Below are 14,446 nucleotides of genomic sequence, written 5' to 3'. Positions count from 1 at the left end.
TGCGGCGGAGTGGATGGAGGCGAAGGCCGTGACGGGGAGGCCGGCTGCCGGCGCTCCCGCCGTGAGGGGCAAGGCTGAGGCGACACACTTCACCGTGCGGAGAACTGGAGGGACACCCAGAGGTGGCCCCGGGCCCGGAGACCCCTGCCAGACTGGCCACGCCCGACCTCAGGGGGTGGTCGCACCCGCCCAGCTGCGGACTCTGACCTTCGGTCCTGCCCTTCTGTCAGGGGCCGCCGCGCCCCGCCTCGCCCCGCCCAGGGTCGGGGAGGGGAATCCCAGCCCGAGGGGGACTGGGAGCCCTTTCAGGCCCCTCTGGACACCCGCACCCCCAAGTCTTCTACCTCCCCGCTCTTCCCCCACCCCACCCCGCACTCTTCTAGGGAACCCTGGCGTCCTGCCCCGCTCTCCTTTCAGTGCCTTTGCCGAGATCCAAACGTCCATCCCCGGCTCTACCGGTCCTGAGACTCGGGCGTCCCGCCCCCCCTGCGCGGAGATGGGTTTCCCCTTTTCAGACGCCCTCGCAGCTCCCCGTTACCTGTTTCTGGGGAGTCCCAGGTGCTCAGGCTCCCCGATGTCTCCCAGGGGGTCGAGCGGGCCCCCCCTCTCCCAGGCCAGGGCCGGGGGGGGCCGCTCCGCCCCGTGGCGCAGTTGGATTTTCCAACACAAACACCGCCCCCCCTGCGCCCCAGCCCCGCCCCCTTCCCCGTGGTCCCGCCCCTTCTCGCGCAGGAGTCCCTCTCTCGGGCCCCGCCCCGCCTTCTGCAGGTACCATTCGCCTCAGCGTAGGTGCGCAGGAGGATGCCAGATGCGGGGTGCCGGGTTCGGGGTGCAACGTACCGGGTCCAGCCCCGAGCCCCGCCTGACAAACCCTTATTCCATTCGGATCACGCGCCATTCCGAAGTAAGCCCCGCCCCACCTGCTCAGGGCCAGCCCCGAAATTTAGCCCCGCCCATTTCGGGTCCCACAGCCCGGCCCCTCGCTCAAGGCCACGCCCCCTTCCTCTCCTGGCCTCCCTCTTCCCTAGCAACTTCCCCATCCTTTAGCCACGCGCGGGAGTACCTTCCTCAGTAAGGCCTGGGCTTCCTCCGTCCCCAGACTCCCGGCACCCCATTGAGAGGCTCAGTCAGGGCTACGGTTGAAGGCGTTTTACTGCTCTGAGTTTCTATACAATTCTTCCACCTTTATGGCCAGTACACCTAGCTGTCTCCCGGCCCCCATTCTGTGGCCCCCGTTAAGTCCAGCCTCCGTCCCCAGAGTCCCCGACTCTCCCTCAAGCCGGGAGGAAGAGGAGGCCTTGTCAGTTGTCCAGGCTCATGAGCAGAGCAGTGCCCCTCTTGATCCAGTGATCAGATGTCATGGTCCCCGACCGGAGGTCGATGCCGATGACGAAGGAGGCTCTGTCCGAGCTGCCCGCCCGGTTGGGATAGTAATAGCAGGGACAGGAGTACATACCTGGGGGAAAGGAGAGGAGGAGGAGTCAGGAGTCAGAGCCCCGGGGCGCCTCGGAGAGAGCAGGGCCCCAGCAGGTGTGGGGGAGGGGCGGGGCCCAGGGTGGGTTAGGATCCAAACGAAGTACTGGAAAGGCAGCCTACCCTTGGCGCTCTTCTTGCGACTTTCTGTAGGCCTGAAGTGGATGGTGGGCATGAGGCAGACAAGCTGCATGGGCTCCGCCTCTACCAAGCAGGAGTTCTTCCTGTCCCAGCCAGCGCCCTCCAGGTACAGGCCACGGACCCAGACTCCATCCTGGGAAGACACGTTGGGGGGCGGGGGGCAAGTTGGGGGAGAAGTGGAGACCTTTGGCTGCCAGCAGCCCCGAGCTGCCACCTCTCTTCTCCCTTCTTAACCAGTTGTTTCCCGCGGTTTACTCCCAGCACCCCCACCCCCCCAGACCTCTGCTCCCACCTTGGGCGGATACACTAGGTTGCTGTCATCCACTGTGGAAACAATGAACTCCCAAGAGAGGTTGTCCACCGGAATCTGGGGGTTAAGGGGGAGCATAAGGGAGGACCCTTAAGGAGCAGAGCAAATCCGCACCCCCAGCACCCACCCCCCATCCCGCCTCCCACACTGCTTGCTCACGTTGTTTTGGCGGGCTGAGGACTGCAGCACCGCGGTGAGGAAGCCGGTGGGAAAGGTGAACCCAGACAGCCAGAAGATCACCGGAGGCCGGGCACGGCTGGCCCACAGCTCAAACTGTTCCACGCGTGTGGCCAAGTCCCGGGTCCAGGAAGCCAGTGGCTTCTGTGAGGGATATGCCTGGAGGAGGAAATAGGGCGTGTTATGTACTCATTGACTCGTGCGCTCAAATCTTGATTTCGAGCGCTTGGAGCAGACCTGGAAGAAAATCTGCCATGTCAGCCCATTTCCCAGCTGTCGCTGGGCCAAGCTCTCCAAAAGCCAGCTCCCAGGAAAGAAGCACTGACTGAGAGGGACGCACAGTACCGAGCATCCTTGAACTGTCCTTGGGGGAGGCAAGGAACTTGCCCTAAGTTTCCAGGTTAATTACTCGGTGCAAACCCAGTCTGTGAATAGCGGAGCCAGATCTCCCCCTTGAATCTCCCTGGCTCCGAAACCCAGGCACACTGCATGTTGCCATATGCCTCCCAGAACCAGGGGATGGAGGGCACAGGGGTCTGAGAATGATGCAATCTTGCCTTTCCCCAGAGCGGAGGGACGTGGGCATCAAAGATGCAATTGAAAATCTCTTCAAGGCTTGTAGACATCACGATGAGGCCCTGAATGCCTTTCTCGAGGTCTGTTAGTGAGGACCTGAGCAGGGTAAGTTGGGAGCTTAGAGATGGGAGGGGCCTGGCAGAGCCATCCCTAGGGGGCGGGGGAGGGGGGAGCCCTTTCCTCTTGTTCCCTCCATCTTACAGGATGGTCTCCATAAGCTTGTTGTATCTCTGGATCTCCTGCAGAAGGACCACATTGAGAGGGGAGGGGTCCATGGCCAGCAGTTTTCGGGTCCCCTCATAGTCGATCATTTCAGGGATCTTCTGTTTCACATCAGCAGCCAGCTCGAGGACCTGGCACAGCAGGAGCCCTGAGTGGCGGCCTCTCTGCCTCCTTGCTTGCCCTCCCTCAGCTGTCGGCCTGCTCCTACCTTCTCTTCCCTGCTCTGGCTTCCAGCCCTGGCAGGAGTAATCTGGGGTTGCAGGGACAGCAGAGTCTCAAAGAGAGTCCGTGCCTCGGTGATCTGGGAGGCCACATCCGCATTGGGGTGCTGGCCAAAGGCCTCAGGGGGGTCCATGCCCGGCAGCATGCTGATGTACTCCTTGTAAGAGGCCAGGCTCCCGTCTTTGGGGATGAAATAAGCCTCCAGGACTGACAACCTGAAGGCCCCCAGCATGACCGTCACCACGCTGTGGGCCTCTGGGGCTCAGCGCCAGGCCAGGACCCCCTCCACTCTGCGTGGCCCCTTCGTGCCGCCCCTGCTCTTGCTCCCTGCCCGACCCCACAGACTTGGCCTCTTCTCAAATGTCCCCGCTGCCCCCAGTCTTGCCCTCTCGGGTGGCTGCTGTTCTCTGGGCCCGTGTCTGTGCCCCCTCCCCGCCTCACCGGTGAAAGGGGGTCGACAGAGTCTGGTCACAGAAATAGTCGTTGATGTAGGTGGTGAGCAGGCGCCGGTCCCAGTCGTCCGTCACGTGCCCACCGTAGTTGACACCAGCAATGAGGTACTTGAGGGCGTCCCACGGGGTCTCCTCGTACTCATCCAGATAGAGACTCAGCAAGTTCTCCGACACCTGTGGGTGCCCCGGCCCCGCCCCCACACGCAGTTAGGGCAGGAACTCATTCAAGGGGGGCTTTCTGTCCGCAGCTCCTCCCACCGGGACCCCACCAGGCAGGCCTGGGGTAACAGGCCCCTATTGGTGCAAACCTCAAAGTCAGAGTCATTGAAGCCATAGATGATGTTCCAGCCAAGCTGCAGGAACTTTTTGCGCTCCAGCAACACAGAATGGAAGAAGCAGAGGGCAAACAGCAGCTTCTTATACTTGGCAGGTTTGGCGCAGCGGGAAAACTGTGCTTCCGTCATCAGCTGGTAAAGACGCGTCATGTTGGCCTTCAGGCCCTGGAGACAATGCAGGACATTTTATTGGGATGTCCTGCATGGGATGACCTGCATCATGCTAAGCCCTGCCACTGGCACCACCACGTACAGTTGTGGAGGTTGCTCACTGCACAAGGACGCTGGCTGAAGGGGGTAGTGAAAGCTGAAATCCAGCCCTTGATCTGCATGCCAGGATGTGCACCAATTCACAGGACTAGGTGGGTGCCTTTCTTTCTTTCATCGGCACACGGGCGCTGTGTGGGCTAGTGGCAGCTCTACCTTCTTGTCTTTTGATAGTACATGCAACTATTAATGGACAAAAATCTATACGATGCCATATGCAAAGTTTCAGGGTAGATTAAGGAGGTCATAGCGTATCATCTGTGTGATAGATTTTTCAGGCTTTGTGAACACCCTTCTGGGTCAAGGTGGGCAGTAGAGTCTCACCGAGGGGAAAGAGATAATGAGGCTGACAGGAGGGCATTGGTTTCATGGAGATGGAAAGAATGGAAGGGATAGAGCCTCAAAGCAGAGAATAAGTGAGAAGATGAGTCTAACTGAAGTCAAGGGCAAGGACCCAGGTGGGGTCAGAAGAGCTATGACCAGATGGAGCCATTAGGACTTGATTCACCAGGAGTCAGAGGGCCACTTTCTGTTTTGGGTTTTTTTGTTTTGTTTTGTTTTTTTAGATTTTATTTATTTGAAAGAGAGAGAGTGATCGAGAGAGAGAACACAAACAGGGGGAGGGGCAGAGGCAGAGGGAGAAGCAGGCTCCCCCCTGAGCACAGAGCCTGATGTGGGGCTCGATCCCAGGACCCTGAGATCATGACTTAAGCCCAAGGCAGACGCTTCACCAACTGAGCCACCTGGTGCCCCTGCCACTTTCTGTCTTGAGCAGGACAGCAATATGTTGTTGACACAGTGCTTTTAAGAAGACGCATCCATTGGGGCACCTGGATAGCTCAGAGGGTTGGGCATCTACTTTTGGCTCGGGTCATGGTCTCCAAGTCATGGGATCGAGCCCCATGTCAGGCTCCCGCTCAGCGGGGAGCCTGCTTTTCCCTCTGCCTCTGCTGCTGCTCTGCCTGTGCTGTCTCTCAAATGAGTAAATAAAATCTTAAAAAAAAAAAAAAAAGATGCATCCGTGACAGACAGAACGTAGTGAAAAAATTAGAGTAAGAATACTGTCATTGACAACACCAAAATACGTAAAGTTTCCAGGAATAAATAAAAATGCACAAATCTTTAAAGCGAAAATGACAAAACTTGATTGAAATAAAGACTACATGGAGAGATATACTATAATCATGGATGGGGAGGCGTGATATACGAAAGATGTTGATTTCCTCCAGACTGATCAAGAGATTTTTTTTTTTGGTAGAATTTAACAAGCTAATCCCAGCAATTCTGTTGCAGAATAAAAGTCCATGAGTGGCCTGAAAAAGAATGCAGTAAAGAGACTTGCCGTACCAGCCAGCAAGGACTATTACAGAGCTATAGGGTCACTGAGACCGTGTCTTTTGACCCCAATATGAACAACCTGAGCAATGAACAGAATAAAGGGCCCAGAAACCTACACATATATAAACATGTTTTAAGGCTTAGCAGGCCCTGCAGATCAGAAGGGTAACTGTATGCTGTTCAATGATGGTACTGGGAGAAGTGGCTATCTGTGTGACCAGAAAAAATATTGGACCCCTACTCATCCCACACTCGTGAGAATCCACTTCAAGTGGTTAAAACACCAATATGGGAAAGTCAAATTATAAATGCTTCTGAAGACAAGTGTGAGAAACGGCCTTTACCACCTTGGAGTAAGCGATTTTTTGAACAACACCTAAGAGCATAAGCCATAAAGAAGAGCTAAATTCCACCTCATAAAAATTAAGGATCTAGGGCGCCTGGGTGGCTCAGTGGGTTAAGCCGCTGCCTTCGGCTCAGGTCATGATCCCAGGGTCCTGGGATCGAGGCCCGCATCGGGCTCTCTGCTCAGCAGGGAACCTGCTTCCCTTCCTCTCTCTCTGCCTGCCTCTCTGCCTACTTGTGATCTCTGTCAAATAAACGGATAAAATCTTTAAAAAAAAAAAAAAAATTAAGGATCTCCATTCATGAAAAAAATAACAAAAGGACGGATTCGGATGGGGAGCGCATCAAGGAACATATGATTGGGTCACTGAAGAAAACTGGAAATATATAATAGATTTAGGTTAAAACATCATCAGGGACACCTGGGTAGCTCTGTCAGGTAAGCGTCTGGCTCTTGATTTCCACTGGGGTCATGATCTCAGGTGTCAGACTCCACACTGAGCGTGGATATGCTTAAGGTTCTCGCTCCCTCTATCCCTCCTTGCCCCCGCCCCCGGCTTGCTTGCTTGCTCTCTCAAAAAATAAAAAAGGAAAATGAAAAAACTAGGGGCACCATTAACAAAGATGGGGTGAGGAGGCTCTCTCTGGTGGCAGGCTGGCAACTTGCTTTGAGAGCGGGGGATTTGGGGGCACCTGGGTGGCTCAGTCATTAAGCGTCTGCCTTTGGCTCAGGTCATGATCCCAGGGTCCTGGCATCGGGCTCCCAACCCATACAACACAGTCCAGTGTCACAGCAGGCTGGGGGGCAGCAGGAGTGGGGAGGTTGTATGTGTGTTGGCCTAGACCTGGAGGGCAGAGGCTTCTTGAGGAAGTGATGGTCCCCGGCCTGAAGTGGCAGAGGAGAGGTTGAGGAGGATGTAGGCCCAGCAGCAGGGGCTTCTAGAAGCCTTGGGAGCGGGGGGAAGAGTACAGAGTCTGGAGGAAGATGGACATGGCATTTTAAAAATTAATGGTGTACGTAGAGCAAAGGAAAGGGGAACAACATTTTAGGTGTAGCCGGGGGTGGGGGGGCAATGTGATGGGTGTAGCGGGGGTTTGGGGGTGGCACAGGCTATGCTAATACAGGTTTTGGTCTTGGCTAAAAGCAGTAGAAAGCTACCAAAACCATTCATGCAGAGGTGAACAGGTGGGATGTGGGAACATGAGCTGATCTTGAAGGATTAGGATGGTTGTGCTGATGGTGACTTCGTAACACAGAGATCACCTTTTCCAGAGCTGGAGGGAGGAGTTGGGGTCCAGCGGGTGTGGCATCAGGGAGAGATGCAAGGAAAGGCTGTGAGGCAGGAAGGTTCTATGGACAAGTTATTTTCTCTCTGTAAAATGCAAGGAACAGTACTGATGAGGGTGTGCATTTTAAATAAGTTAATAAATGAATGATGCCTGGGCCATGATTGTGCTCAGAAATGTTTAGATAATGGGGCAGCGGGGTGGCTCAGATGGTCAAGTGTCTGTCTCCAGCTCAGGTCATGATCACAGGGTCCTGGGATCAAGCCCCACATCAGGCTGCCTGCTCAGTGGGGAGTCTGCTTCTCCCTCTCCCTCTGCCTCTTCCCCTGTTTGTGGTCTCTTACTCTCTCAAACAAACAAATAAAATCCTTTAAAAAAATGTTTAGATATTACTCCTAGGCTCTAAGAGTTTGGCGTGTAGAGAAAAGAAATGAGGTGGAATATTCTAGAAGGCAGCAGAACCAAAATGCGGTGCTGTCATTATGGCCAGACCTCTCGCGGACGCTCGCAGGGAGCCCTCAGGGCCAGATGGCCCAGCTGGAGCTGGCCATCTGCAGGCGCCCTACCTTCGGGGGCTCCGTGGTCATCTTGATGCTGGCCTGCAGGATGGAGATGGGGAATTCGGGGTGCGGGCTGGAGCTGAGCCAGAGGCGGAAGGACGGGTGGGGCTCTGCCACCTGCAGCTGCTCCACCAGTTTGTCCAGATTAGGCATCCAAGACAGGGACAGGTGGCAGTTAGCGAGGAATACCCAGTGGCCTGTGAGGAGATGCTGGGTTCAGTGGGAACCGTCCCCGAGCCCCAGCTGTCCCACGCTCTGCACCCGTCTGTGCGCGCATGTGAGGGGCAGGAGTCCCAACCCAGCTCGGCGGGGTGCGGGGGCCTTCCGGGGAAGTGGGGGGGCTGTGGTTACCGTTGTGGAGCTGAGGTGGGGGTTGGGGGGGGTGCAGGACGGATACTGACCCTGACTCACACCCTCCCGGAGCAGCCGGGCAGCAATGGGGGCCTGGCCCTGGCCCAGCGACAGGGCGTGGAAGCGCTGTGCCATGCCCGAGTGCTCCGCCAGCTGCAGGAGGGCACTGGTGGGGTCCACGCCGGGGGACAGGATGAAGACCAGCGGGGTTCGTGGGCTGGAATCCTCCATCACCTGCCAGGAGCACAGGGGTGTGGCCTCAGGCAGGAGGGCGCCCCGCCCTGGGCCGTCAGGCAGCAGGGAGAGGGACCGAGGTACCCCGGGCGGAGGGCAAGGAAACCAAGCCACTGACCAGCTTCATGTTCAGCACAGGTGGCTCGACGAAGCGGGAGCCCAGGTTGGACACGATGAAAGAGGTGACGCAGAAGGCCACGCGGTCCTGGCGCAGCGAGCGCACGATCAGCATACGCTGCATCTCGTTGCACGCGTTATCCCATTCACCTGGGGTGGGCGCAGGGCTCTAGCACGGGCAGCTGCAGGGCTGCTTCGGGGAGGGCGGCAGGGGGCGGGGCAGGCGGTGGCAGGTACCTGGCAGCATGGCCTTCTCGGGGGTGGCATTGGTGTACCACAGGTGCCAGTCCCGGGGGTACTGTTCAAAGGAGTTCATGAGTCCGTGGAAGTTGGTCAGCTTGTCCAGCTCGGTGATGTTATCCCAGTAGGCGTCCGCCAGCCAGCTGGTGCAGGGGTTGTCCATCTGGCCCTCCCGATCCAGGACCTGGGCCGGGGCAGAGGGCAGGCAAGGGATCGACCGAGAACACCTCCTGAGAATTACTTTTTTCTTTTTCTTTTTCTTTGGCCGGGATGGCCAGATGAAGGAAGGAGGACAGGAATCCGCGGTGCCTGGGGACGGCGGTGTGGGGGTCCGGGGCTCGCCATGCAAAGTTAGGAAGCTGGCGCCCTCTGGTGGTTTCCCGGGATTACTGTCCCTCGCCCCGAGGCTCTCGGCGGGCGGCCTCACCCCTGGAGGCGGTTTGTGGGTTCCCTTCTTCAACAAATACTTACTGCTCACCGACCATGTGTTTTCAGCGCTTGGGACACGTGACTGCGTAAAAGGACAGAGTCCTCGGCGCTGGAGGAGCTTAGTGTCCAAAATGGGAGGGTGGATGATGAGCCAAAACCCAGGACAGATCATTAAATGATCTAGTAGGTTAAAGAGGGCAATGCCATACAGAAACAAAGTTGAGGATAAAAAAGACTAGAAGTTCTTGGGGACTGGGGGGGTGCTGGAGTGTTAAATAAGAAGGGGCGCTTGGGTAGGCCAGTCTGCTGAGCCTCCCACTCTCCACCTCGGCAGGGGTCCTGATCTCCAAGTCTGGGGGACCAAGCCCCACCCCACATCGGGCTCTGCACTCAGCTGCCCTTCCCCCCACCTCAAATCGATAAATACAATCTTAAAAAAAAATAAAGAAAGAAAGAAAGAAGAAAAGAAGGAAAGAAAGAAAAGAAAAGAAAAGAGAAAAGAAAAAGAAAGTCAAGGAGGTCCCAGTGAGTGAGGTGGGATTTGAATCAAGTCTTGGAGGAGGTAAGGGAGGGCCCCACCCCCACTTGTGGCAGAAGGAACAGGGGACACAGGGGTACTAAGATGGGCCACATCTGCCAGTTCCAAGGGACTAGAGATTTCAAGTGAGTCTGTCCTGCGTGGGCGTGCTTCGATGCCTAAGGCCAACAGAAGCAGGAGGGTGGGATCCAACCAGACCCGGGTTTTGCCAAGCAAAAGCAGCAGGGGGGGGGGCGGGGAGGGTGCTCAGGAGGGAGAGAGCTCGATGATGTGACCATGGCAGCCAGGCCGGGGGAGGAGTGCTCGAGCAGCAGGGAAAGAGGCAAGCTCACACCAATCCGCGGGTCCCAGGGAAGAGGGGCCCCAAAGCTCTTGCCCATAAGGCGAGCAAGGGAGCCCATGGCAGGTGCACGCTCCACACCCTGGGGGAGCACCTGCTCCTGGTGCTTTTCCTTAGCTCACGCCCTAGAGCCGTGGGCCTTATGGGCTGGCTTGGAGTCCTCATCACAAGTCCCCCTGGCCCCGACCTGGACGTCTCTGCCCCACTCACCACGCCCCCGCGCAGAAAGAAGTTGTACTCATCCATGTTGAGCTTGCCGGAGGTCTCCAGGATTTTGGCGCACATCTGGAAACTGAATAGCAGCTTGTGGCGCTCAAAGAGTGTGCGGCAGGTGTACCTGGGAGACGGGGCCGGGGGAGGGGGCGGGGAAGCAAACATGAAGGCTCACTGAGCCTGACACATGACGAGGGCCCCGGTCGGTGTCTAAGCCGGGCCTCCCAGAAACAGCCACGCGCACAGGGACATGGAAGGCTCACTGGGGACATCAGTCATTCGTTTCCAGCAAACAGACCGCAGTGTTGGTGGGACCCCTACTCTGTGCCAGGCACTCGACCAGGCCCTGGGGACACAAAGGTGAATGAGCCCCAGACTCTGTCCTGGAGGCAGTCGGGTAGAGCGGGAGGACAGCCAGCCAGCCCGGGGATTCTTGTGTGACCTGACAGGTCCTGCACAGGGTGGCCGCACCGCTGGGGGATCGCAGGGTAGGGCCGCCCCCGGACAGTCTCTGAGAGGAGCAGGGGGCAGCAGAGTCATGAGCATGGTGGAAGAGGAAGAGCAGGGGGGACTCAGGGAGAGGAGGGAGCCGAGGCAAACAGGCTTGCAGGGCCTGCTGGGGAGACCTGGGCAGGGGCCTTTGCAGAAAGACCCATGAGCAAACCCTGGGGCTTGATCAGGGGGTCAGGGAGAAGAAGGGTCAGGGAGAACTTCTGATTTCTGGCTTGGAGGACAGGGAGGTGGGTATCGGTGCCGTCCGGGGGTGAGGACCCTTAAGGAAGGGGGGGATGAGGGGTTTCAGGTGAAATGAGCTGAACTCAAGGGGGCTGTGGGACCTCTGAGTGAAGAGGTCAAGTTCGCTGCTGCTCAGGGCCTGGTCCCCAGACCAGCAGGGAGCTAGCTAGAGATGCACAACCTCAGGCGGCACCCCAGACCCGCTGAATCTGAACCTGTATTTTACCAAGATTCCTACTGCTGGGCTCTCGGCCCACGGGCGGGGCTAGACCCTCAGTGGACGCGCTGCCCAGGCAAGCTGCAGGGAGAGGGGAGCAGGGCACCAGGAGCCGCGGCCCGGTGACGCGGGAAGGTCTGCGTCTCAGTGGACGCCGGGCTGGGCACGCACAGCGCGGGGCGCTGACCTGTAGACTGCGTAGGTGTGGTACTCGTTCAGGTAGTCGATGCGGTCCTCCAGCTTGTTGCTGCGGTGGCTCTTGTCGATGCTGAGGATGAAGAGGCCGATGTAGGCGTCCAGCGAGAACTGGTACATGGGGTCGATGCGGCCCATGTCGTTGAGCACGAAGAACAGAACCGAGGCCCGCTGGGCGCAGGGGCGGTAAGCCTGCGGGGGGGGGGGGGGGGGGCGGAGTCAGGACCATGGGGGCGGGGCGGGGGCGGGGCCGGGCCGAACCCCCTCCCTGTCCCAGTCTCCAGGGCAGGCTCTCGCCTCCCGGGCCAGGTCGATGTTGATCTCTGTGGTCTCGCTGGTCTCCAGCTGCTCCGTCACCTCGGTGGCCGTCACCTTGGAGGTCCGCAGGGTGTTCACCAGCTGCACGTCGTCCAGCAGGGAGCCTGTGGCCTCATTCAGCAGCCTGGAAGGAGGCCCCCAGGGGCGGGGATGCAGAGGTGAGGGGCCTGGCGCTCCTCCACAGCCCCGGGTGCCTGCGGGCCTCAGTGGGGCGTCGGGGTGGGCGTGGAGGCCGCTCTCACCGAAGGATCTCGTCCTCCAGCTCCTTGAGCTTCCTCTTGCCTGCAGCGATATTGATGACCAGCGAGTCCTTCTGCTCCTCGAGCTCCGGCCGCTCCTTCCGGACCACGATCCCCAGCAGCTGAGCCTCCAGGCCCTGGGAGCGCGGGTGCAGGGGGACACTCTCTCTGGGGACCTCACTCTTGTCGCCCCATCACATCTCCCGACCCCTTGTCTACTGCTGCCCCACGACATGGCCTCCGTCTCCATCCCGCCCACACCTGCTCCGCCGGAGTTGAGTTCCTCCCGGTGCCAGCCCCCACCCACCTGTTCTTTGACAGCAAAGTTGACAATGGTGGTCTTGGCCGAGGTCTCCGGGCTGTAGTGGGGGTTGGAGAGCTTGGTGGTGATGTAGAACCGGAAATTCGGATTGTACTCCACTTCCTTGTCTCCAATGCGCATCAGCAGCCGACCACCTGTAGCCGCGGGGCCGGAGGAGGGTGGTCAAGGGCAAGGACCCGCTGTGGTCAGCGTTCTACAGCCCCCCCACCCCCCCCCGGGGGCTGTCTGAATGGAGGTCCCCCAGCCTGAGGACCAGCCCTTCTGTTCCCCCGGGTCCCACGTGGCTGGCCTCTCAGACACCCCGCAGTGTGAGCCCACAGCAAGCCTGGGCCCCCACCGATTCGAGTTACAGATTTGTTGAGCACGGGGTTGAGGGAGGGGTCCAGATACTCCTGCACATTCTGGAGCAGCACGGGGTATCCGAACTGGATGGCCTTTTCTAGAATTTGGAGGTAGTCACTCATCTGCAGGTCGATAATCTGGAGGCCCTAGAGAGTAGGGGAAAGAGTGGGAGACCCACCGAGGGACCAAAGGAAAACCAGGCTCATGGGTAGTGGCTCGGGAAGAGACAGGCTTGGGGAGCAAACCCCCCCCCCCCCCCCCGCCGCCTTGTACCTGGTTTCCTTCCATGTTCTTGATCCACTTCAGGGCCTGGGCCTGGGGGTCAATCATCAGCGCCCACCTGTGGCAGGACGGTCAGCCAGACCATGGGCGCGGACCCCCACCCCTGCCCCGTGGGAGCGTCCTGACCTGTTGCCACGGGTGACCATGATGCCCCCCCCACCCCTGCCCCCAGCAGCTTCCTGACCTGTTGCCACGGGTGACGATGATGCCATTCTCCGTGGAAAAGGCATCCGAGGGCAACCCCTGGATGTTCCAGTCTCGAACTTTGGTAGGATTGGACAGGAAGTTATCAAAGGTAAAGCGAGGTGAGCACGGGACATGCAGCTCCCGGATCTAGGTGGGGAAGAGCCCTGAATTTCAGCCTGGAGACCTGAGCCTGTCCTCCCCCCAGCCCCGACCCCTGCCGGATCTCCCTCGGTTCCTCCCAGAGGCTGTGGTCTCACGGCCCAAGAGATCACTCACACCTGACCACGGCCTCACCCTCTTCATCCAGATCTGGTTGACGATCTCGTCCCGGTAGTTGGTCAGGAAGGGGCCCATGTAGGACAGGAAGGCAGCAGCCAGGAGACAGTCACCCACCAGGTAGCCTAGATCCTCCTCCAGGCCCTGGGGGGCAGGAGGGGGTATAAGCCAGCGGAGGTGGGGGCGACACACTGGGAGTGCTCTGAAGGCAGTCTCCTGGGAACACTTTCTAGATCAAAGAGGTGCTTCCCTTCTCCTGAACCTTTGGCCCTGAAAGCTCTAACCTGATTCTAATTACTTCTGAGCTCCCGGTCTTTAATAGCGGTTCTGCTTACGCTCCGGTGATAAGGCCGGAGCCTTTCCTGAAGCCCAGAACGCAATAGAGGCAGAGACAAGATGCCCTGGGGCTGTTTCTACCAGCTCGGTGGCCCCGTCAGGGGCCCCAGGCCTACAGGGCAGCAGACCCCTAATGGCACGAAGTCTTTTCTTCCATTCTTCTCCTGAAGTGGGAGCGGGAGAATGCACTGACACCCCATGTCCCCACGTCCCCCGACCATCCCTCAGCTGGAGGCAGGTGCAGCGCCAGGCAGGGTGCGCAGGAGAAAGGCGCGCCAGCTGGCGGCCGGGCTCACCTGCACGGTCTCCTCCCAGCGGGCCTTCTCGCCGGCCAGCCCAGACACCAGCAGCCCCGCGCGCTGAAGCTTCACCTCCATGTCCTCCGACTTCTTCCGGAGCTCCTCCTTCTGGGCCAGCTTCTCGTCGTACTGTTTCTTCAGCATCTCCAGTTTCTGGGCCACCTGGGAGGGACCAGAGCCCAGGGATCAGACCCAGCGCCGGGACAGACTGCTCGGGTCCCTCTCGCCAGTCCGTTGTCCGGGGCCCCCGTGGCCTCGGATGAATCCATCTCCGAGCGCCGGGGTTTCCCGGTGTGCAAAAGGACCTTCCCGACACCCATCCTACGGGCTGGTCATGGAGGGAAAGCAAGATCAAGTTCACGCGCTGAGATGACTTTTCTCTCCCTTCCCTCCGCCATGGTTTCCCCGAGCCTGGAAACGGCTTGTAATGAAACCCAAGGCTGGGCTAGAGACACATCTCTTGTAGCAGAATAAGCCACACGATATACGTTGTTGGAAGAGAGGATCAAGATAGCGGGAGAAGGGCTGCCCG

At 58.7% G+C, this 14,446-nt stretch overlaps 1 protein-coding gene across 1 annotated transcript in view; it reads right to left on the bottom strand.

Moving 5' to 3' along the window:
* Positions 1-1,134: 1,134 nt before the first annotated feature.
* The window catches only part of DNAH2 (dynein axonemal heavy chain 2), a 77,290-nt gene continuing 63,978 nt past the window's right edge, over positions 1,135-14,446 (bottom strand). The window contains exons 65-87 of the mRNA XM_032839816.1: positions 13,912-14,076; positions 13,298-13,423; positions 13,002-13,150; positions 12,809-12,875; positions 12,531-12,681; positions 12,179-12,327; positions 11,875-12,008; positions 11,612-11,756; positions 11,307-11,506; positions 10,165-10,291; positions 8,645-8,831; positions 8,409-8,557; positions 8,107-8,290; positions 7,712-7,902; positions 3,882-4,073; positions 3,563-3,747; positions 3,108-3,336; positions 2,879-3,030; positions 2,659-2,773; positions 2,084-2,260; positions 1,907-1,981; positions 1,597-1,747; positions 1,135-1,456 (exon numbers count right to left, since the gene is read on the bottom strand). Of these exons, the coding sequence (XP_032695707.1) occupies positions 1,302-1,456; positions 1,597-1,747; positions 1,907-1,981; positions 2,084-2,260; positions 2,659-2,773; positions 2,879-3,030; positions 3,108-3,336; positions 3,563-3,747; positions 3,882-4,073; positions 7,712-7,902; positions 8,107-8,290; positions 8,409-8,557; positions 8,645-8,831; positions 10,165-10,291; positions 11,307-11,506; positions 11,612-11,756; positions 11,875-12,008; positions 12,179-12,327; positions 12,531-12,681; positions 12,809-12,875; positions 13,002-13,150; positions 13,298-13,423; positions 13,912-14,076 (3,555 nt within the window). The 3' untranslated portion in view covers positions 1,135-1,301. The remainder of the gene's footprint in view (positions 1,457-1,596; positions 1,748-1,906; positions 1,982-2,083; positions 2,261-2,658; positions 2,774-2,878; positions 3,031-3,107; positions 3,337-3,562; positions 3,748-3,881; positions 4,074-7,711; positions 7,903-8,106; positions 8,291-8,408; positions 8,558-8,644; positions 8,832-10,164; positions 10,292-11,306; positions 11,507-11,611; positions 11,757-11,874; positions 12,009-12,178; positions 12,328-12,530; positions 12,682-12,808; positions 12,876-13,001; positions 13,151-13,297; positions 13,424-13,911; positions 14,077-14,446) is intronic.

The sequence above is a fragment of the Lontra canadensis genome, unplaced genomic scaffold, assembly GCF_010015895.1.
Source record: "Lontra canadensis isolate GAN:19392208 unplaced genomic scaffold, GSC_riverotter_1.0 scaffold110, whole genome shotgun sequence".
NCBI lineage: Eukaryota > Metazoa > Chordata > Mammalia > Carnivora > Mustelidae > Lontra > Lontra canadensis.
Note: the sequence above shows the minus strand (reverse complement) of the source record. Positions and strands in the feature narration are given on the sequence as shown.